Source organism: Anas platyrhynchos, chromosome 2 (genome assembly GCF_047663525.1).
Source record: "Anas platyrhynchos isolate ZD024472 breed Pekin duck chromosome 2, IASCAAS_PekinDuck_T2T, whole genome shotgun sequence".
NCBI lineage: Eukaryota > Metazoa > Chordata > Aves > Anseriformes > Anatidae > Anas > Anas platyrhynchos.
The window spans coordinates 9,092,048-9,117,243 of record NC_092588.1 but is presented as its reverse complement, the minus strand read 5'-3'; the positions used below and the strand labels follow the sequence as shown (position 1 = coordinate 9,117,243).

Genomic DNA, 25,196 nt, shown 5'->3' with positions numbered 1-25,196 from the left:
TTGTTGAAATCTGGGTTCCTGACAGCTTTGCATAATAACTGCATTTTTTTGCGGCATTGGCACCTTGTGGGATTTTACCTTGTGTCTCAGAATCATAAATATCCTCATGGGGAAATAGAATCTTTCCCTTTTTTAAGCAAAAAAAATAAATAAATAAAATTCATTCTATAGGCTGCTTTTAAAATAAGGACTTTGATACACTTCAAGCAGACTTTTTCTTTTCCAGTGGTTTTCATGAAGTGATCACCATTAATACCACCCGAGGACTAGTCTCCTGTAAGTCAAGCAAAATAGTCTGTTTTCCAGTGGAAAAGTGATGGTGGTGTAGGCCTTCAGACTTGCAATTATTTTTTTGTTTTTATTTTCTTTTCAGTTTAAGTGCACATCATATCATAGGCCTGCTGTTACTGCATTTCAATAGCATGCAAGTCAATGAAATCATTTGAGATCTATGCAACACCTCTCCCACTCAGCTTGCAAGTAAAGTTTTCCCCCTGCCTGCCTTTCTCTTTTTAGCTTAAAGCTTATATATGGAAGTGGACTAAAACAGAAATTAGTGAGATCATATTGCTGCTGAGAAGCAACAAAAACAAGAACAACATTTACCTCTTAAAAGCAGATGTTAAAAACTGGTGTTTAAACCAAAGAGTTGACATTAATTTTGACTTGAAATAAACAGTGGCTGACTAGAGGAGACCAGATTGATTCTGCTAGTAAATGAGAGGCACATATCTATGTAAATATAGATATCTATTTTGAATAGAAGTGTCAGTATATTAATATGCTCAATCACCATTTGTGCCAAAGCAACCTGTCATATGATGGAAAACTGCTTGTACTACACAACAAATGAAATCTGCAAGTAGCTTTTATTGTTTTCAGAAGAAGAGTTTGCTCAATGTAGGCATTTTCCAGCAATGAAATATAATCACTGAAGCACTGTAACACCTGCATCATGACAGTGTCCATTATGACCTCTAGATCAGTCCCATCTTCTGAAAACTGAAACAAAATGAAAAAGAACAAAACCAGAAAAGAAACAATGCAAGCTAGAACCTAGAGCTTCTCTATTTCAGTGGACATTTATTGCAATTTGAGTAGCAAATAATTCAGCTACCAAGACCCAGCTACCTTGTGCTCCAGGCTGGAGTCTTTAAACATCAGTGAAAAAGGCTTGATATGCTCTCTTCTCAATTTATCGCCACTCCGTAAGTCGATGGTGTGCTCTATTCGCTTGTTAATTTCCTCAGGCCCAGACTGGACATGCAAAGCTTGTGCAAGATGGTTTGGAAGCAGATTTATTGAATTTCTTGTTAGGGCAGCCAGAGTCTAGGGGAAAGCACATGCAAACAGAATAAACCTGCTGGTCCCCTTGGGTTAAAATGCAATGTTTTAGATCATGTTGCATTGCAAACCATTACAGCATTCCATGCAATTCATTTGATGAAATCTACAGAAGTGTAAAATAATATGTCTGTTCCACTAAACACATACAGTACATTAAGGGGAGTACTTTAAAGTCCAGTTTAAACAGGCTACAAGGTTTGTTGTTGTACTGAATATTAGGAGTACAATCTCCTTTCCAGATTCTGATACATAATCATTAGATTATTAGATACATAGCATGCATAAGGGGAGTTCACACCAAAATCACAACAGGGCATTGAACTCAGTGGTGTGTTTTCACAACTTAGAATGGAAGCTACAGAAACAGAAGACACAAACAAAACATGAGTAACAATGTTTTTTTTGGTCTTAAAGTTACTGGATGTGTGCAGTTAAGGAACAGATCAATTGGGCAGAAGTGAAGAAGGTGCATTTCTGGTTACTTCAGCATGGCTTTTCAGATAATATGCTCTTCTTCACTACTGGTATATTTTAGCCAGTCAAGATTACAGTTAGGCTATATGATTTAATGTAACTGTAATTCATATTATTTAATATATATATATTATCTCAATTGCTTTATTCCTTTGATATTTCACTGACATAAAAAAAAGAAAAAGAAAAAAAGTCTCTTGCACGGCTTTGCAAATGAAAGTTAGTGGAGGTAGTAAAAAGGATGTTTCACCTTCAGGAAAGAAGTAGAGTTTGCTTTCATAAAAATAACTCAATCCAGAGTTGGTACCATTTTGTGACACAAACTACAGGGAAGGTGCAGGCTGAATGGGAAAATAAACTCTACTACCTTTGATATTCCCAAGTGTTAAGGCATGTTAATGAATGGAAAGTATATAAACCTTCATACATCACAGCATAAAATAAAAAATATGGAAAAATATACACTTTTGCTTTAGGAAATGTATCATATAGCTCCTTGCTGGAAAAGATCCTCTCTATCTCTTTCAAGTCACTGTTGCGACAAGGAAGTTAGAATGGATTTTTCACTGCATTTCTCTAGAAAGCCAGTTCTTTTGGATCACAGGATTATGTATAGATAATGAGATAGGGAGGTTTCCCTCATTCTTATTCAAAATATAGTGAACAGTTAACTTTTAATGAAACTTGGAGATCACGTTAAAACACAAGTAAGGGTCTTGCTGTCAAACACTAAGGGTACTTGCTGTCAAACATTAATTTACAGCTCTCTTTGTAGTCCTAAAATAAAGTCCAGGGACTCCATAGTCATGGCTAATGTCTAGTTTTCTCATATTCCATTTTTTTAAGAGTCCAATATATAGACAGAAAATGATATTAGGACTGAAATCATCTGCCTATTGAAGTGAAAAATAATCTTCTTGCTTGCTTTAGTAGAAGAAAGGCTTCAATCATAAATGTTTGGCAAGTCTCTCTACTCCAGTTTCCCCATCAGAAAACCAGTATCATCAAGATTTTGGGGAAAAAAATCAAGGAAACTGATACCTAAGTTTCTCTTTTCATAATAATATTTCAGATATGCCTAATATGTTAATTAACTTGATAATCAAGTTGATAGCTCCAAGATTGGAGCAAAAACCCAGGGAAACAATTGAGTCAATACTGTATTACTACACATTAAATCACTACTTAATTTAGCTATTCTTATCTCTTTTAAACTGGGTAAGTTATTTTAAAGTAAGTTTTTTTTTTTTTTCATATATATATTTTTAAACTGGGCAGGAAATTTATTATCAGTTTCTGGCGACGAAATCTCAAAAGAGGATCTGAAATCACTCTTAAAGGACAAGATCATAAAAAATGGTGTTGTGTGCATTAATTCCTGAGAACTCATATTACTATATGAGTATATATTACTATATGAGCATTGGAAATGGGGGTGGAGAAGGTCCCTATTGTTTCAGCTGGGTATTGTGTTTTATTTACATAAAGGGGATGTTTTCAGTTCATTCTCTTAAGTGATTATTTTTTCTTCAAATTATCTTTTTAAATTTGATTAATATGAAGAACAGTTTTCTTGCTGAATGTATGAGCTGGTTTACGATTTGTAGCAGATGGACATGCCATAATGTCAAGAGCATGGCAACAGTCAGTCGTATTGGTGCAAAATTGACTCTGAATTTGTATTTATTTTCAGAGGAAAATAAGAAAATTCATATTTGAGTTTAGTAGAGCATCTCCCTTATACCCATACACGCACTTAAAAAAATGCTTTCCAGTAATTAGTAATAACAACAAAGCAAAATATCATGCAAATTATTGGCCAAGAATATCTTCTAACCATACTTTGTCTCTGCAGCCCCATCCTCATTCCGTATTTTTAAGACTCTGATTTCCCTAAGTAAAGAAATATTAGTTCTCCTTGCTACCTCTTCTACACTTTCATGAACAGCTTTGTGGATAATAGCTGTGAATCCTACAATAGTCTTTTGAGCTTTCCTGTTGTTGATGATAACAATTCATTGTACAAAAAATATACAGATTTTTTTAGGCATCCCCCCCGCCCCCCCCGCGAAACCTGAATCTGAGTATAAACAACAGAATGAATTAAAACCAAACATATTATTTAAGAAGAGATTGGACTGTGCACTTAGTCACATGGTCTGAACTTTTGGGTAGACCTGTGCGGTGTCAAGAATTGGACTTGATGATCCTTAAGGGTCCCTTCCAACTCAGGATATTCTATGATTCTATGATATTTAATAAATCCAGTCATCCTGACTTGAGAAAGAAGGGAAATTTATAGCCAGTGACTTTTATAAAGCTCTAGGTAAGCTTTACATTATTATTATTGTTATTGTTATTATTGTTATTATTGTTATTATTGTTATTGTTATTATTATTATTATTATTATTATTATTATTATTATTATTATTATTATTATTATTATTATTATTATTTATTCATATATCAAACACCAGATCTTAGAGATAAGTAGGGAAATACAAGCTCACATATTTAGAGAGACAGGGGACAGGTAGGGGGCAGTTCAGGAGGAAGACAATTAAGTGAAGATGCCTAGGTGTTTGGTGTCTAAACTTCTATTACTAACAATATATACCCTGGATACTTTCAGTTGCCCAGTCAATTGCAGTAATTAGCTGAGATGTCCTAGGTTATCCCAGAAAGCAATCTAGAGCTAGGAGATGTGACACAGGACCTACAGCAGTCCCATGCACTGTTGGTATGGGTAGGAACCAGCTGAAGTGTGCTAGGGTATCTCAAACTGCAATAGATAGTCACAGTTAAGAAGCTGTATGAAGATCTTACTCCACAGGGTGAAGCCTAGAGAACTGTTCAGATAATACACTAGTTGGGACATTATATTGTTTCAGCTTGGGTGATTAGCAGTGTACGAGACATCACAGTCTCTTGCCTGATTTTAGCATATAGTCCAGATGATCAAAGATTTTTTTATAAGTCCCTTGTATTATTTATCACATCCATGTATGCGGATGGCATCCTGGAGTACCTCAAAGAACACTAAACCCTTACAGTTAGGAATCTAACTAAAGATTAACTAAACTCTATGGGATATTGACACCTAGGACAGTCAGTAGACAAAAATGCAGGTGCCTTGGTTTCAACTGAATTATATCTTGTTTATACTCCACTGTCTTGGAATTATTTATGTTTTTCTTTTCTTTTTTGCTGTTTTTTTTTTTTTTCCTTTCCTTTCCTTTCCTTTCCTTTCCTTTCCTTTCCTTTCCTTTCCTTTCCTTTCCTTTCCTTTCCTTTCCTTTCCTTTCCTTTCCTTTCCTTTCCTTTCCTTTCCTTTCCTTTCCTTTCCTTTCCTTTCCTTTCCTTTCCTTTCCTTTCCTTTCCTTTCCTTTCCTTTCCTTTCCTTTCCTTTCCTGCCTTCTTGCCTTCATTCTTTCCTGCCTTCTTTTTTTTTTTTTTTTAACTGCTAAGTCATTGCAGCCATTACTAAGATATGTAGATATGCTTACTAAAACACAGACATTTTAATTTACTTTTGTCTAATTCACATCATTACAGTCCCATTAGGTGCCTCTAATACCACATCTAATCACCATATTTTGGAAGGCCCTCTGGAAGGCCCAAAGAAGAAATCCAGCTCTGTTCTCCTAACATAAAATAACTTCTGTCTGGCTTTCTCTGCTTTAGAAAAGAAACCCAGACACCTGTTTCAATAACAGAAAGCTCCTTCCATATTAGGCATGGTCTGAATTTCCAAACGGACACTTGCATCCTTGGCTTACCTCACAACCATAGCTAAGGCACATAGTTGTAACAGCACCATAGATCCTCACATCTTTTATTAATGTCTATGAATGTGTAAATAGCGGTTATTCTGTTCCTCACTCATATCAAGACACTTTGAATTCACTGACTTAGGCTGCCTTCAGGTTACCTCATACTAAGTGAGGCTGGGGTAAAGAATATGCATGACAGCAAAATGGAGTTTGGGCAAGAGAGCTCACCAGACTGTCTGCCATTTCATATGCTTCTCAACATACCTACAGCTAAAACTAAGCTAAACGTGAGTAGTTACTCAAATTTTTAAATAACTTACATAAGGTAAAGAAATCTTTTAAGTGTTATTGGCAAATATTCAAATGTATGGAGTGACATTGTTAGGTTGCTGTTATTTGGATTCTCGGCATCTGTTGCTATCAGTGCTTTTTAGGCTGCATAATTATAGTTATTAAACAGTTGTCCCATCCAAGGCTGACATGCCTCTGGAAAAAAAACTACTATATCCTAGTATGATTTAAATTTATCTGAATCTTGAGCTGAAATGCATTATTTGTGAGCAGTAATGACTACTCTCTCAATGTTAAATTTAAAAATTACATCATAATTTAATCACACCTGAAATAGTAGTTTTTTTTTTAAAGCTAATGTCCACCCAAAAGCTTATTGTAAATCTGTGTAATATAAAATTCTAATTGCTTCCAGTACAAAATCAGTTCTGTTCTGTTCTATTCTATTCTCTTTTTAAAAAAAATAGCAAAAAACAATTCTAGATATGGATCATTTGTTACCATCTTTGTAAGACAACAGTTTAGCTATGCTTATTTCAATGATTTTAATGAACTTTTTACTAGTTCATTAGGTGAGAGTTTTTTTCAATAATAGAACAGAAAAAAATAACCTATTTTATTCATTTTATTTTATTTTATTTTATTTTATTTTATTTTAATTTTAATTTTATTTTATTTTATTTTATTTTATTTTATTTTATTTTATTTTTTTGTTAGTATCTGGGTCAGATTTAGCTGAAAAAAATATCAGTGAAATGATAGCCTATTCTACAAAGATTTTTTGGGGACTAGAGAAATGGTCTTAAAGTGAAAGGAGAAAGAGAGAGACATCAGAAGATAGGTACAACAGCATGCATTCATACCTCTGTTCCTAATGAAATGAGAAAGTAGAGGGAACTCAACAAAATACAGAGAATACTAAAAGGCAGTGTACATACAGATACATGGATGTACAGAATATAAATAAAGCAGGTGTTTTATATCACAGAGAATTTCAATACACTTTGAAGAGATGAAGACAGCACTATGGACTGATTGATTGTGAAGGCTTATCACTTCAGACCAGATTTGCAAGAAGCAGAAGACAGTTGACAGAAAGGCCTGCACACAATGCTTGAAGTTCAACAGACAGTGAAGACAAGTAGGACTAAGGATGTGCAGCAGAAGAAAGGATATATCATGTCATTACCGATCACTCAGGAAAAATGTAATATAAATGTAGTCAACCTTGTTTCATAAAGACCCATTAATCTTTCAAATGTAGTGAAAACAGGTGTCTGAGGGCATTTTAACCTTTCCAGCTTCAATTCCTCTAAGTAAGCAGACCTCACAAGCAATTTTTATGACTGTATAAGAATTGCTGGTTCCTAAGGTGCTAGCAGTTAGTGTTGTAATGCTTTTGGAAAAGGTCTGATTGGGAACAGTTTTCATTTTTTTCATATTTCTATCAAACTAATCATGACTTTAGGCTCTAACTCACTTGTGATTGAACCTTATTTATGTTTTAGAATCAGCCTTTCATTTTTTTTTTTTTTTTTATTTTTTTAGGGAAGGGAAGGGAAGGGAAGGGAAGGGAAGGGAAGGGAAGGGAAGGGAAGGGAAGGGAAGGGAAGGGAAGGGAAGGGAAGGGAAGGGAAGGGAAGGGAAGGGAAGGGAAGGGAAGGGAAGGGAAGGGAAGGGAAGGGAAGGGAAGGGAAGGGAAGGGAAGGGAAGGGAAGGGAAGGGAAGGAAAGGAAAGGGAAGGAAAGGAAAGGAAAGGAAAGGAAAGGAAAGGAAAGGAAAGGAAAGGAAAGGAAAGGAAAGGAAAGGAAAGGAAAGGAAAGGAAAGGAAAGGAAAGGAAAGGAAAGGAAAGGAAAGGAAAGGAAAGGAAAGGAAAGGAAAGGAAAGGAAAGGAAAGGAAAGGAAAGGACAAAATGTTTTAGCAAGGTGCTTTTATTTATTTATTTATTTATTTTAGGTAGATCTGTTTTCTTTCCTTTACTTATCAATAACTTACACTATGTTGTTTCCTCTGTCAGAATGTCCACTCACATATTCTTTCACTTCGATGGCAGTACAGTGATGATGTGCAGTGATATTCATACTCTGACTAAAATGTCCCAGCTAGTTTGGTTACATTAGATTAACTTTTAATTTACTTCTCTAAGGACTGATTCAATTAAAACTAAGTTGTAGTTTTATACAGTATTACTATAGTATTACATTTCAGTTGGAGAAAAAATAAAAAAAAAAAAGAAGAAAGAAAATAGCTGTGCTCCTGGAATTTCCCCAGTTTACGCATATGATTTATTTCTGCCCTGAAACAATTTGTTTAATCATCTGCTCTTACAGTATATGTTAGAGAAAAGGTTAAAGATGAACTTGTTTTCTCTGAGGCTTCCATTATTTAAACGCACTTAAGCATGCATTCATACTCGATGATATTAAAGGAAGTTTGACTTACATTCTGTTTTCCTACTATGTTATCAAATGGAAGTTCAGGGCTCCATGATCCTTCGGTAAATGTTGCCCCACTGTTTCTCCTGTCGGAGGAGCTGACAGCCTCTTTCACAATATCTTCAGGCAAAGTCAACAGACTCTCCTCAGGCTGTTTAATTAAATACGTCTCAATGTTATGTTTCCTCAAGAATTCATTGCGTTCTTTGCCATGCCCTTCTTCAACTTTATAATCCCCATTGAGGCAGTCCAGAGTGGCCTTGGAGATGTGGATTCTCCTGTATAAGTGAAATAAGTAGTAGCAAATACCAATTGTGCTCTAGTATAAATAGGTAACAAGGAGTTTTATGGGCTCTGCACAATTTTTATATGATAAATAAATAAAAGTGTTACAGTTGTATATGGTGATTTCTATAAAGAAAATAAAACAATGTATTCAACAAACATGATGATTTGGGGATAAATACTGTCAAAGCACATTCTCATCAATATGATCTCATGAATACACAAAATCTTGTCACAGGAAAAACAATTTGATATTAATATGTGATGCCTTTGTTCACAGTAATAGTTTAAAGAGAGATCTTCCTGAGTGAAATATTATTCAAAATGAATCAAAATTACCACTTCGTGTAGATATGGTCAGAGGAAAATAAATGATATGTATTAGAGCAGCTTGTGTGAAACTGCTTTCATTTTCTTCAGTTAGTTAAGGTAGCTTAGACTATTTAAATTAGCAGTCTGATTGTATCTGAAGTGAATTAGGGAATAATTATGCAAACTGATCATGTACTAGACAGGTGGGGTGATAATTTCTGGTAAGATTAAGTGGTGAGTTAAAAGCTTTTTCAAAAGTGAATCTAATGAATCCAAGAGATGACATATGAACAGCTTAACTTTTGCAAAAACATAATAGGTCTTTGGATGTCTTAAAACAAAACTAGGGGGTGTTTGATGTTGATTTTCTTCATCATAGTTATGATTACTTGAGAAGGACAGAAATAAGTTAAATTTAAAAAAAAAAAAAAGGCTCTTATTTCTAGTTTTAAGAAATCTTCAACCACCTATATGTTGGATAATTTGAAGACACCTCTGAAACACATGGTTTGCATGGTTATTATATTATATTGCATGGTTAGCCATGCAATACTTTACAAAACAACATCATAAATGCAACATAATGAATGCAATATTCATTAGATATTTAGCTAACTGAAAAATAAATGTACTGTCTCTTTACTTTAAAACTGTCTAATTTTTTAAACTTTGGATTCATAGCACTTTTTGAAAGTCAGGCTTGCAGACAGATTTCTAAAATTCAGAGTCAGCTAAAATTCATCATTTCTTGATGGCATGTGCTGAGGCATTTTTCTCAGGCACTGCAAATTGGTTGGCTTGACTGAAGAAAATGGTCCTAGCACATCCCCTAGGAACTTTTTTTCTGGAACTACAAAGAATGCCTCTATACAACTATAAGAACAAAATATTACTGGATTGAAAAGTTTGTAAACACCTGTATAAGGTGCCGGTATTTCTAGAAGAATCAATTGTCGATTGTCTTTAATCATAGTGAAAAAAACAGGAGTATCATAACCTGGCACAAACTGGGTCTATATGGAATATTAAACATCAGTCTATAATTAAAAGATCAAAAAATTATAGCTCAGCCATTTTTTAACTTGTCTCAGCTTCTCACTGAAGTCAATATAAGTCCTGTACAACTTTCAGTATCTGAAGTCATGCTGTTATGATGTTCACAGAAATTAGTACACTTGTAATCAAATCTCAGTAAAACTGTCAGAAAAAAAAAAAAAAAAAAAAAAAAAGACTCAAATATCTCAAATATAAGCAAATTTTGTCCTGGACTTTAAAACCAGATCATATATCTTTGAAAGATAATGCATTTCCTAGCTCTTACAATAGGCTAAATCAATTGAAGTAAACTACTAATTAAAAAAAAAAAAGGGAGGGAGGAGAGGGGTGAACAAGAAAATGATACATTAGTTGCCAGGGTGACTATCTTTGTGCTGAGTTTCAACCTAATATAATTTCATAAGATTGTATTATGAAGTCCTGAAATATGGATTTTATAATGGAAATGATAACAGCTTTAACTAGAGTATGGAACTGGCTATTGATGTAATACCCTTAAATGGACCAAATACTAATAAAGAGTTGGTAGATTAAAAATACTTTGGGTTTCACCTTTTCCACAGCTTACTTAAAAACAAAACAAAACAAAACAAAACCAATAAAATAAAATAAAATAAATGTATAATGGAGAGTCCCCTAATTTCATACAAATACAGTAAATTGTGAAACTGAGCACCGAAGCCAAAAAGTATCATCTGTCCTACTGTTGAAAATGTATCAGACCTAAAGCTTTAAAAAATACCTGTCAATGATGCATCCTGGAAAATTAATTATTAGCTAAGTTTTATGCCAATTCAATACAAAAGATTAATACCTAGATGTACCTGGAGAAGAAAATTAGAAGATGGGAACTGGAAAAAGAATTTTCTTAAATAACAATGTACAATCTTATACAGGGAGAAGTAAGGAGAGGCTGAAGTGACCTTAACTGCTCTACTCTGTGCACCAGGAAATCAGACATCAGTCAGTAAATCACTGCTTTGAGAGACTTAGCAAACTGCTGTCACGTATAGGTTTTGTTCTGTTAGCAAACAGATATGCAAGAGTGGAAATTACTTTGCTCCAATAGACTGCAACTTAGTTGGGCATTTTATTGACACCAGAAAGGTGGTGCATTCTCTGGGTTATTCATTAATAGCTGTATTACTTGTATGAATTAACAGCAATAGACTACACTTTTTGCTGGCACGGATGATGAAAGGTAGATAATTGTTTTGCTCATGTTAACAAAGCAACATATGACCTTTCTTAGTCATCTGGAGCTCTCATGGGATAAGCATCAGGGATTTTATTTTATCTTTTTTTTTTTTTTTTTTCTTTTAGCCTGTAGTTTTTTACACTAATGACATATGCAGAGCATAAACTTGTTTTCAGAACATTAATCATTTCATTTTCTGTTGAATTTAATAATATACCTTAGCCTAGAGGTCTACTATGGGAAACAGTGGATGAAGCCTACATTTGCAAATACAGTGTAAACCAAATAACTTTGTAATTTCCTTGGAACTTGACAGCTCTTACAGATACTGATGTATATGTAGGGAGCATAGCACATGACTCAGATTTGATGACTTAAAACCTCTCTCACTCAAGATGACAGAATCACTTAGAGTTTTTCTACATAAAAATCTCCATGGCTATTACTTCTATTTTCCATTGCCACGTCATTGTTTGGGATCTTTATCTATATGTTTCATCAATGGAAGAGGAAATTGAAAGTGTATAGAGGATTCCTGCAACCACTACTATTGCTTCAAATTTAGGATCTGCAGTTTCCAAACTGCAGTGAGATATAGTTCACGTCAGGCAAAAACAATATTTTATCCTCCAGGTAAATTAGCCACCACAGATGAAAAACTAAGCAGGTGGATGGAAAGTCTTGTATTTTCACATACATAAATGGCTGTGCATAAAGGGGCATCTTTGTGGGTCCCTTCCAACTTGGTATATTGTATGATTCTATTAGCCTGTCATCCATAACTTCTTGCCATATCAACATATGAAGACATAACTCTTCCCATACTTTGTGCATTATAAAATAAAAAATTACATTACTGTGCCTCACAGCAGCAGAATGAAGACTAGAGAAACTCAGGGATGGTCGACACCTAATTGGTAAATTTGGCCTATCTCCATGTACCAGATCTGAATACAACCATTGACCATCTGCATGAAATCTTAGCTGAAAAAGGAAAAGAAATATTTTTGTCTTTTTCCAAACCCCTGCAAGCGGACCATTTCTATGTTTTTTTTTTTTTTTTTTTTCTTCTGCTTTACAAATACTTTCCAATCACAAAATAGGAAAAAAAGAAAAAGAAAAAAAAATAAACAAAGAAACCCAAGAAGTCATAGTTGATGGAATAATGGAAAGACAATCTGTTGGAAAGGTGCATAGTGTATGGTGTTGACAATGTTTTTTGACTGTGGGAAATATGTGTTGCCTTACCCAGGAATTCCACCAGACTCAAGTTTGTTTGCAATATCCACATCCCATGACCAGACATCAAACTGCCACTTTCGCAGGCCCAGCACTCCACACAGAACTGATCCTGAATGTATCCCTATTCTCATGTCAATGTCATGCTTTGTTCTTGACCTAACGTATCTGTTAAACAAAACAAAAACAACAAAAAACAGACTCGTGAAAGTATAAGCCATATTTTTCATATCTTTTAGAAAAGAATACAATGTAAAATGCAATATCAATTTATTATAAACAACCACTTAATCTGCAAAATGAAGAGCTATTTTTTCTAGGTAGCAAAGTAAGGGTAGTGATAAAATGACTGTAAAAGCCAGATTATCATTAAGTGCTTAATTGCATGCATGGTTCAGTGGCACACATATTACTCCTATCAGACAGAAAGGGAAAGATAGGGAGAGAAAAACATGCCTGAATGAAAGGATTTGTTGAACTCATTGAGTCCATTAGTTTAGAATTATAAAAGAACAATCAACAACATGAAAAACTACTATAATCAAATCTGTATATAGTTCTGTATTCTATTATATTTTTGAATAATTTTCAAAATTTTATTTATTTTTTTTTTACTAAAACTTTCTAGAGTTACTCTTTGCCCAAAGGTGAATTATTTGCAGTAGATTTGGCCAGAATATTATTTGCTTTGTTATGATAATGATGTGATTCAAAAATAAGTTGTTTCAGTTCAATGTGATGGTAAAGACCGTTGCACTGCTCAAAAATAGACACAGAGAAACATATTTGTCAACAGCCTCAGAAGAGGGATTTTGTCCCAACATTGTTTTCAATTAATATATCTGTGGGCTATAAGGGGAATTTCATTGTGTTAAAACAATATCTTCCTTTTCTGATACGAGAAAACACATGTCATTCACAGCTACAGCCACTTCAGAAGTACCTTAAACCTAGGACTGCTTCTTCCAAGTTTGTATTGGGATAGTCCAGCACATCACCATAAGAAACTCACAACTAAGATGATTGAACCATTGGGGTGACAAAGAGAAAAATTTTCCAGTCCTACCTGAGTGACAAGAACTATTTGCACAGAAAATACTGTTAGAAGTAGTGCTCATTAATATTTGAATAGCTTGTTCAGGATCAGAAAAGCATGTTACTGTTGGTCTACAAACAAGACAGCTATTTCTCTATAAAGAGTCCCAGTTCTACAGTCACTGAAGTCAGTATCAGGGCAGCCAGATGACACAACAGAGAAGGTAAAGAATAAACAGCTCTGTTTCATAACTCTGGAGCTAACTACCATTGCTTCAGATGCCTCAGTCATGACCTTGACAGACCTTCTCTAGAGAAGAAAATTGCATACTGAATTCAATACTTGGACTTTCGTTACTTATTTCGTGAAGCAAATAATGAAATAACAGTTTCAAAATGGAGAGAAATCAGTCACACAAAAATGTGAGGAATTGAAAATAAGCAATTAATCTTTATTTCCCTTTCCTGCAAAATCCAAAACCTTGGAGAAAAACATGCCTATGATGTCCCAGTGCAGCTATTTGTCTACTACAGAATACCTTTTCATCATATCAGGAAGCTAACATATTTCAGTTATTTAAAGAAACAGATTTACACAAAGTTAATCAGCTAATAATTAATAAGCTAATAAAAAGAACAAGCTTTGGGAGGGAATTTATCCATGTTTAGATAGTCTGTGTGTATAGTTTTCATCTACAAATTTCTTTGTTTTGCGGTCAAGAAGGCTTGAAATATGAAAATTTAACACATAATGACCTGACTCTGTAAGACAGGACTTGAAAACAAATCTTCCACATTGAAGAAGTGTCTTAAGTATTATGAGAACAATCAAGAGAATTAAGAACACTGTAATTTGTAATGTGTTGTGAAGAACTTTTATAGATATAATACAAAAATATGTAAACTAACACTCATAACTGTCAGAGGTATTATCACACAATATATTATCCCCACGCAAATAATCCCCAAAAATATATAAACCCCCCCAAAAATCCCCCCAAAATAATCCCCACACAATAGTTTCCCCAGTCTGCTTTTTTCTTTTTTTATTATTATTATTATTTTTTATTTTTTTTTAGGCTAATAAATAGGCTAGTAGTGTGTGTATACATGTATACTCTCTCTCTCCATATATATATACTCTCTATTAGACTGTTAAATTTTAAATACAACAATTCTTAATTACTAGTAAATGATGTCATTTAACTTTAAATAATGTAAATTATAGCCCTATATCTGTACATTGTATGGGAATTAATGCACACATCTCATTGGGGAGGCCTGGTATAAACAATGGTGCAACTGAGTAATACCTCTGTTTCCTGAATGTTCATTGACAGTTGCTGGATTTTAATTTTTCCTTTGTTATAAATATGCAATGACGTCTTGAGAAAACTTCATTAAGGCACACAGGACTTTTGCATTTGTTCAAAGCTTCATGTAGCTCTGCTGTCAATGCTACCTTTTGCATGACACTGCAGAGTCTATGTAAGGCCCTATCCCCTCTTGTCTTTCACAGCTTACCAGCAACTTTTCCATGTGCACTGCCGAGGTGATATTTGATCTCAGCACTTCACCTGTTGTCAGTGGGGATTTGGCCACCTGCCTGCATCCTTTGACCGAGGGCTGTTTTGTGTTTCTGTCAGCTCTGGCGTTGGTGCACCTGCAGGGCCCTATTGTCACATCCTTCTCTTACTTGCCCTTCACAGCAATATGTTCTTACATTGATAGGTAGGAAACTAATTGCATAAAGGGACCTGACTGAATTGCACCACAGGCAGTCAGATATATTTAAGCAGACTGTCCAGAACATGAATCAAACCATGATGGAGATTTGATCCTGCTTCTATTGCTTTGCTATTTGCAACACAAGACCAAGGACAGAGTTGTTGAGAACATTTGTGGAGATGTTATATTTCCTCAAACTTTTGATGTAAGTTTTTAACCTAAATAAAGAAGAAATAGTCATGGTTGAAAGGTGAGGTGATTGATTAGTATGTAAAAAGACACTTTTTTTTTTTTTTTTAATTCGAAATGATTTGGGTTGAAGTATTTCTGAATTACATAGAGAAGGGGACTTCACCTGAGTTGTCTCCATAGCCAAATCCAACACCCTAATAGCCAGACTGCCACTTTGCAGAGTCTTGTTTATACACTGCTATAGGACAAAAGCAGTTAAATACTTTGAGACTACAAAACTTGGGTCATGATGCTCAGTAGAGTTAGTTCTCATCTATTTAGAAAAAAAAACCAAACACCTTATCATAAATAATACCACATACCAGATATTGAAATAAAGGGTGTTCTCTTTGCATATGTTCATGTTCCACATCTTCTAGTTCTTCTGACTATTAAATTTATTCAAATATGAATTAAATTTTTTTTTAAGTTTTTGCTTCAACTGTTTAAAAGGTTTTCTGCAAATATTTTCAAAAGGTCCACACATTAAGCTGAATTATTGATGCTCTACAAAACAGCCCAGCTTACCTCACAAGCTATGAGATATCTTATTCAGGACAATGAAATTGTGACTGATGCTATTCATGCCATATCTCATTTCAGTCAAGTTGGTGATGAAAAATTCATTGATTTTAACTAGATCTTGGCATATCTGTCTGGTCAACATTGTTTGATGGATATTAGATTTTTTATTTTATTTTATATATTTTTTAGTGCTACTAATCTGAGGCTTTCCTATCTGTATATAGAAGGTAAGTCAAAAGTCACAGATCTACTTTTCAAGCTTTTCTGAGGCTGCTAGAAAACAGAATGCCTTTCAGGTTCAAACAGTGACACATCATCCACATCTGTGCTAATCAGTGTAACTGTGCAAGGCTCTGTCTACCAACTGAGATATTTAAAACAGCCCCAGCATGTTTTCTTCCTGGCTGGCTAGCTCTCCTGCAGGTTCAGGAGTTTGTGTGTGATATCTGTCAAGACATAGCCATTGCTGTCTTAATGCACTTTTAACAGGAATAGGAAGACTGTGCTTTCTAAACTAAACAAGGGTCATAAGTGACCCTGCTTTAAGCAGAAAGTAGGATCAATCTGTCTCCTGTAGCCCTCTCTAAACTGAACTGTCCTCTGATGCTAAGGTTCAATTACATAGAAAAAATTTTGGTTGGACCTAACAGATTTGTGGCATTTTCCTGAAAGAACTCAAATGGTTTCTGGTTCTGAGACAGTAGTATGTGAACAGAGGTGTGATTCTTGGAGCTGTGTCATCCTTGCAAAACAGACATCCATTACATTAAAAAAGCTAGGTAACAGGGTGCACGTTTAGGTTCAAAGAATACAGCTAAGGTATTATGGCTCACAGGATATAACATTTTGCAGATGGACTTTCCACAGCATTGAATTTACAATTTAAGGCAGATATTATCCCATGAAGACAGTTTAAAAGGGTGGGTCTATCTTGGAACTAGTGATGAATTCCAGTGTTAATAACAACTGCTATCTGAAGAAGTTTCATATCATCAGACTTATCATGAATGTAAATGACTTGCTTTGAGCTCAGACTGATACTATAGCAACATGGACAGAGTTAAACTACTGCCATATTCCTCTTTTTTATGTCTGCCTTCTCTGAGAAAGAAACAAGAGGGACTATAAATATTATTAGAAATTTTCTTTGTCATTTGAAAAGTATGTGATAACAGCTGTATAAATATATACACTCCTATGATAACTAGCCAATATTGTTTTGATTGTATTTGGTAGTACATTCGAAGAAAAGGGGACTCGGAAGTATACAAGCCTATTGGTCATGACACAGTTTGATTAATATGGGCATCCAATAGCAAAAGCAGGGAAAGATATACTGTCCTGATGTTCTGTTCATTAATTGTCAGTGACTGAAACGGACACGTGAAAGGGATGATGTGATTTGCATCTGAAATGCACTGAACTTGTGAACTGAGAACTTGTGAATATCTTGTGAATATCTTTCCACCACCATACAGAAATGAAGGCGTACAATAGTTTTTGGTTTTGTAAAACATTGTTCTGTTTTCTGTGAATCAGAGCTAGCTCCAACACAGACTGAGCTTTGTATATTATACAAGAAAAATCAGTGGAAAGAATACATTAATGGATTAATTAAATAATAATTCATGGATTATGAAAGCAGTTCCTGGCTTCTTCATTGCATAAGTAACTTATTTAGCCCCCATTAATCACTTTATGATTTTATTTTAATACCCAAAAGATGAAGTTAAAAGCAATTTTTTTTTTTTTTTTTTTTTTTTTTTTTTAATGTAAAGAGCTGAAAACCTAGCAGGTCAATCACTGAGATCACCTAAGATAGTCTCACTTTTATTTATTTATTTTCTTTCTTTCTTTATTCTCATGAATTTATATTAATGTTAACAACTTATCAATTTATTATAGACGGTTTCTGGAGCTTAGTCTACATTGTATCCAGGGTCTATTTTTTCTGTCATAATAATTGCTCTTTCAGCTGGTAATTTAGTGAAAAAATAATCCAAGAGAAGAAACCACTCAACACTCCTTGATTTACCAAATAAATATATCAGCAAAAAGATTTGCTTGATTTTTCACCATTATGTCGATATTAGAGTTGGATTTACATCATTATATTATGTGAATGAGTCCCTGAGGACTCCTTACACAGTCTTGGGATTTTAGTGATAAAGATATTTGAGAAGATGGTGGTGAAGAAAACAGTTTTTAACCTGGAAGCAGTTCTTGTCACCTACACTGCTACTGAGTTCCAAACTGAAGAATCAAAGGTACAGTTGTCCATCCTAATATACTGTGTGACACAGAACAGTACATTTTACCCACTTGTATTTGTTCTTCTGTGTTCCAGTAGCTTGTGTCTAATGGAAGTATTTCTTCCAGAAAAAATAAAGTATTGATCTGAAAACACTGAGAGACAGAAAAGCCACCACTTCTTTCAGTAATATTGTTGCCAATCTTTAAATCCAGTGTTTTCTGCACATATTAATGAGCCTCTAGCAAATAACTTATTCCTATTATTATTATTTAATATTATCAATAATATAATCAAAACAGATGTATAACAGTCTATGTAATTCTGTTATTTCAAAGGTACTTCTGCTTCACAAATTATTTGCAGGACTTTTTTCCTGCAACCTTATAAATATGCTTAACAAGCTCTTTAAAATGAAGACATAACACCAAGATTCAATATTATCATCTCAGTCTTGACATTAACATACTATCATCTATAATTTCCACTTTGGAAGTGTGCTCTCCTCTTCTTTATAGTTATTTCCTTCAGTTGTCTCAACAATTTTTTTTCTACTCCTTTCCTGTTTTCCCACCTTCTCCTTTACCTCACTTTTCTGTTGAACTTCCCTTGGCCTCTCATTGTGTTTTACATAATAATTCCTCTTTTAACAGCTCAACTGAAAGAATAGAAAATTGTAATGAACAAGCATAATAATCTCTGACTGGAGCATAATGTGATTTAGAAATTATCTCATTTTAGAATTACTTTTATGTTCTCTTTCTCTTATCTATTTTACATCCATTTTAATATATTTGAGTAAGAGATTGTTTCAACAAATCTAACCTCATTTTACTGTTAGGTCTTAATGTTGTGCTCCATAATTGAGTGTCAGCAAGTAGAATTCCTATCTTGAATTTTATCACATATCCCATCCATCTGGCATTCCAACACAGCTTTTAAACATCACTAACAGGCAATGAAAATGCTGATGACTACTTTCTTCTTACAGATCTTCCCCTTCTCATATATCAATAGAGATAAAGATAAAATGACTGACTATTTTTAATAGATAAGAGCAATTACAGATTTAGTTCCCCTCAGTGTTATCTCTGACATCCATTTAGCTTGGGTGATAGCTGTGAAAATGAAACATTATCATCTGATGACTAAACATTCCTCTACTATCTTATTTTTACGAAGTGTCAGAATAGACAGGCATTAATATAATATACTTACATGCAGGAAGATTTGCATAGCATGTAAAAAGATGTGAGAACCATCTGAATAAATGGACATAAATGAATCTTCATGAAGATGAAGAGCTTGTTCTATTTATTTTCATTTGCCCTTTCAATTGAATTCTAGGACATTTTGCAGAAGGTCGGGGCTTGCAAGACAGCCAGAGTTAGGATTCTTGGTCATGAACAAATGTGATGGGGCAAAGCTTCCTTGCTTTAGATTAAAAATCAAATTTTGTGGAACATTCCCATGGATTAAAGTAATATTTCAATTGAGCTCAATGGTTAAGAGAGCAAAATATATGACATTTGAAATATCAAGAAAAGCTTTTCTTGTATAAGCTTTGTAACGAGAAACAGTGATGCATAAAACATTATAGAGAAAACAGTGTTTTAGATTGTTTGGCTGAACCCTGAGCATTTGCAAAGAGAGCAGTGGAGTAGCAAGACTCAAATTTAAAGCCCTTAAGGCTCAAATTTAACATCCTTAAGATCAAGTTGAAAAGCCTCAATTAACAATGAATAAGCAGTTTAGGATATGAGTCATACTAAAACACCTAGAAGTCCCTTGTGAGTCAACCTGTCCAAGCAGATTTGTTTTACAGTTTGTGTAACTAATTATTTTACATTCTTGTTTAATTTCTGCTGACTTTGTAATCATCAAGAAGACTAAAAGGAAAATTCTGTAGTGGTATCATAAGATGGTGGACTTCTGGGCACCGTCTCAGCTGAAGTGAGGTACTGATCCTTGCAACATCATCAACTAGGCATTGGGAACAGGTGTCCTAGGGAGTTGGTGGAGTCACTCTCCCTGGGGGTGTTCAAGGATGTGGTAATTAGGAACATGGTTTAGTGGGTGATACCGGTGGTAGGGGGAAGATTGGACTAGATGACCTTAGAGGTATTTTCCAACCTTAATGATTCTATGATTCTATGAACTACATAGAATCAATGGAGAGAATAGGATCTTGGAGGATCTACAGAAGAAAATATGGTCTGCTTAACTTAGAGATACCTTCTATATTAAATGTAAAAAGAACTTACTGCTAGAAGAACCAAAAGATCTAGAACCACATGGATTTATCTCAATTTAAGTGCCTAAATCCCAATTTATCTGGGATCTCATAGCATAAATGCTATTTTTATTTTATTATTATTTTTTTTTTTGGGGGGGGGGAGTAGTGGTGGGTGGCTTTGTTGCTGTTGTTTTAATATCAAGTTCTTAAGCTACATTAAGTGCTTGAGCTAAAACATAGCTGAGATTTAAGAACTAACACAGAGCTCTGCAAGATAAAAAAGAAACAAGGGTTCATGTCATCTTTATCAGTACTCTTTCAATGTTTAGATGTTTCATGTTAACTTTCACTGCTTTGCAAGAAGGCTGCGAATTCATCTATATAATATGAACATAATTGTGAAACTCTGAAAGTTTCTTATATCTTGGGCCATTTCCCAACTATTTTTAACACACCAAATATTTGTTTCATAAAAAACTTCAGATGAAGATTAAATACATTATAATCATAAAAAAGTCATTTTTAACAGGTCATAGATCAAATATGCACAGATCAATATAGCAGAAACTCAGTTATTCAATTTTTTTTTCATTTTAACTGAGCAAATTCTATCAATTTCAGTACTAATTACCATCAAGACTGATGGTAATTTTAAGTTCTCTTAGACATAGACTGAAGTATTTGTAATATCCCATAGAAGGATTGGTCCTCCCTGATTACTATACGGCTGCACATTAAGATAAGTAAGATCTTCTGTAATCTGAAAAGAAAACCCATGGGAAAACCTTATCGGATAGCCATAAATTCAGATACTATGATTATTAAACAAAGTGAAGACAATTTGAACTGAATTAGTCTGGGATGACCAAAGTCCTAATAGGCTTTGGTTTCACAGCTCCTGTAGGATGCACGCATTATTTAAGATATGAAAACTATAGTACTATTTCTGTTGGAGTACGGTCTTTGAGACCTGCTTCATAACAGAACACCAGCATTTCAGAGACTTCGACATATATAAGGAAATTCAGAGAAACACAGAAAAGAAAAATGACTTACAATGGGTTCATTGTGGATGGTATTAACAAATGCAACTGATTTAATATGCATCTCCAAATATTTTTAACAATGCTTTTTTTCCATCAACGTTTTTTCTCTAATTCATGTTTCACTTTCACTGTGGGGATTCCAGAAGCAAAATATTGATTACTTTGTGCAACATTTAGTCTGTGATAATTGAATCCAGCCTTACAGATCATTGTTGCATAATCATTACTCAGTTACATTTTCCATTTATTAATTTTTGCCAAATTCTTTCTCTATAAAGATCTCAATAAAGTAGCTGCAGTGCACCCTAACTCTCTAATGTACATAATGAAACACACTCAGATTAAGGGAGGAAAGCAGTCTGGAAAAGAAGCAGACAAAGATAATGCATGGCAAAACATCCACAAGAAGAGGAGAATGTTCAGGATAGGAAACACTGTTTTAGGGAATACAGCAACAGAAGAAGAATTTGGAAAAGGGAATGTCAGAAGAATTGATATAGTGGGAAAAAAAAAGACAGAAAACCTCTTTTGGAGATGTCTTGGTTAATGATTGGACTAGCTGCTGCAGACCATGTAACACGGTAGCTGTGTGTGTTTTGAGAGCAATAAGTTTCACAGATCTTAACAGTTCTTACTTTATACTGTTGTCATTTTTATGAGGAGGTTGAGGATGAGCAGATTAAATTGTTTGCTGTAATCCTTTTAATACAATAAAAAATAATTAAAACACTAAATAGACAATGGTGTCAACACTTTACCTTAGAAACTAGCTTATAGGCAAGGTAGCATTTAGCATGTTTCCACACATACGGTGCCTTGTATGGATTGAAGAAGTCCTGCTCTTTTCACAGTGATAATCCTGAGATCTCTGATCCACCAAAAGAACTAATTGTCTAGTAATAACATTTTTAGATAGGAAGTACAAGACATTGTCAGAACCAATGAAAAAAGAAGAAAAAAATCATATTACCTGATAGTTTTGATCATGCTGAGCCCCATTTCAACGCAGCAGTGTGCATGGTCCTGTCGAGGTTCTGGGAGCCCAGACACACAGTAGTAGCAGTCCCCCAGGATTTTTATTCTAAGACAGTGATGTTCCTAGATGTAAATACATTAAAAGAGAAAGAAAAGGTTTGCAGTTGTGTTCTTATAATTTTAAAATAAATTTAAAACTGGTTGGAAATAGTCCTGAAAAGTAATGTAATGGATGTTTCCTGTTTGCGATTAGTATTATCTTGATTTATTTCTGTCTTGAAATAAATCACCTTTACTTTTTCATTAAAAAAAAAAAAAAAAAGATAACCATTTATGTGTTATGTCAGGCAGGCAGAGGTGGACTTGCTGATGGTGAGAAAGGTCTCAGCATAGTTACACTGGAAGCTATGCCAAAGATTCAGAAACACCAGCTGAGATAATGAATAACACATTTTAGACTATATTCCTCCAGGGCATTCTTTTTGCCCCTTTTTTGCACTGGAAATAAATGAGAGAAACCTCTTTTGTCCTACTGATAATCCCTTTCCACCTGTTTTCCACTGTTGCATTCCCAGCAGCTATAGGAGCTGATCAAGTATCTGCATCACAAAAATATCACAAGTATCTTGTGTTAGGCTTGTACTGTGGAAAAATGATATTTACTTGTCATCCAGCTGGAAACATCCTTTACCCTAGAAGCAAATATTGAATTTTATTCCTTAAATACTTATTAACTGTATCCTTTTTACCCTAGAAGCAAATATTGAATTTTATTCCTTAAATACTTATTAAACATATCCTTATAGACTGAAAGAACATATTGTGGTGTGATTAGATCATTATTTTAGAAGATCCTTTTCTAGTAAGTTGCCAAAACTTTTGCAGTTCCCAGACAAGCAGAACAACTAAGCCCAGAATAAGCTGTAATCATGCCCAAAGTATTCTGCTGGTCTGGTATCCACAGGTGATAATCAATGCCAAAGAATAGGGACCATAACGACTGGAGGACAGAACTGCAAGTGCATAGGGGCAGGACATACTGCAAGTTGAGTCAGGGACGCATTTTCATGATGGGGAAATCATTGAAATGCAAGATTAACTTTCAGTCAGTAAAGGTTCCAATGAGAGGACATTTAAATGAAGACTGGTCATTACTGGGAAGCAAGATAATTTCTAAATCTGGTTCATTAGATAATAGCAAACTTTTGCATGTGGTGTTATTTCAGCTTTTTTATTTTTCTCTCTACCAACCTGTGGTGAAGGCTGCACTAATAAAAGGGGAGCAGTCCCCTTTGCTAGTTCCACTGGGAAAAAGACAACTTTAAGTAGGATACAGGAGCAAACATGAATGCTGACAATGCCTCAGGAACTGAGTAGTGGCCAAATGAATGGGAATCCAAGTTATTATTCAAGATTTTTCCTAGGAAGAATAAAACTTTGTACTGAATCTCAGCCAAGTCTTTCAAAATCCAAAGTGGCAAAAAAGAACTTGAACACTTACAATCATAGAATCACAGAATATCCCAAGTTGAAAGGGATCCATAATGATCATTGAGTCTTTTATTGTCCTCCTTTGCACACTTTTTAATAGTTTTTTATTCTTCTTACATTATAGCACTCAAAACTGTACACAGTAGTCAGGTGGGGCCACACTTACACAAAGCATGATTTCATACCCCATTTTTTTGCACCTAAAAGCTTTCACCCAAAATCTTTGTACCCAAAACTTTTGCTGAAGTCAGCTAAAGCATAACACATACCCGTGAAGGTAATATTTGCTGTGGTCACAGGGACAAAGTAAACTGATTCACCCTGAAATCTCCTTAAACCATCAGTAGGAGCTGACTGTGTTTGAAGCCTTGGCTTCATCTTCAGCTACTACTATCACTGGCTCTAAGAGTGCAATATCTAGATGACAAAGTTTCATTAAGAAATTTAAAACTATACTCAGGCTTCTAAAATGACAAATTTTACATGTAACTCTTCTTTCCTTGTTTCTTTCTCTTCAGTCCCTCTGCAGACCCACACAAATGAGCAATGAGTACGTTTCATAGGCTTGCAACTGAAATTTCACACCCTAAAATCCACTGAAACATTCAGTTTCATATATTTTCTGCTCAATGGAAAGAACAAGAGATTTGACTTTACAACAATTTCCATCCAAATTTTTGTTTATACAATAAAACTATGAAACACTACAGCTAATCAATTAGAAATGAGCACTCAATGACACAAATCAGTGCAAGTTAAACTGTCAGAGTCCCTCTTCAAACTTTCCAGTGCTCCCCACTTAGAAAAATGGCAGATATAAAGATATAATAAAACACAGATTCTGTGGTTGTCTTTGCTAATAGTGCGATTCAATAAATTCCATACTCTAATTGTCATTTGATTTTACATCAACAAAGTAGAAAAAGCATTTACAATGTTATATTAATTTGACTGAAGTGAAGTAAAGCAAAAGGCAGCACTTTAACAACATTCAGACCCACTAGACATAGATTACAACTGATAGTATAGTATAGTATACTATATAGTATAGTATACTATAGTATAATTAGAAATAAATAGGAAATTAGAAATAAAAAGGAAAATATTCAAATATTCAATTTCCAGGAAAGAAAGAAAGATACAACTTGATTATTACACTATGATATTTTGGTATTATAATTATATTTTTATATTAAAAAAATATAGTGCAGTCTTGATTCTGTGGTACCTTCCTATCTGAAGACATGGGACTCCCCTACTAAATG

At 34.3% G+C, this 25,196-nt stretch overlaps 1 protein-coding gene across 2 annotated transcripts in view; it reads right to left on the bottom strand.

Annotated features, from left to right (window-relative positions):
- ADCY8 (adenylate cyclase 8) overlaps positions 1-25,196 on the bottom strand; it is a 121,870-nt gene that overhangs the window by 39,972 nt on the left and 56,702 nt on the right. Inside the window, exons 5-8 of one of the 2 annotated variants that reach the window (XM_027452717.3) lie at positions 22,436-22,563; positions 12,423-12,581; positions 8,331-8,601; positions 1,132-1,329 (exon numbers count right to left, since the gene is read on the bottom strand). In XM_027452717.3, the coding sequence (XP_027308518.2) occupies positions 1,132-1,329; positions 8,331-8,601; positions 12,423-12,581; positions 22,436-22,563 (756 nt within the window). The remainder of the gene's footprint in view (positions 1-1,131; positions 1,330-8,330; positions 8,602-12,422; positions 12,582-22,435; positions 22,564-25,196) is intronic. The other variant, XM_038175035.2, reaches the window with a different exon arrangement.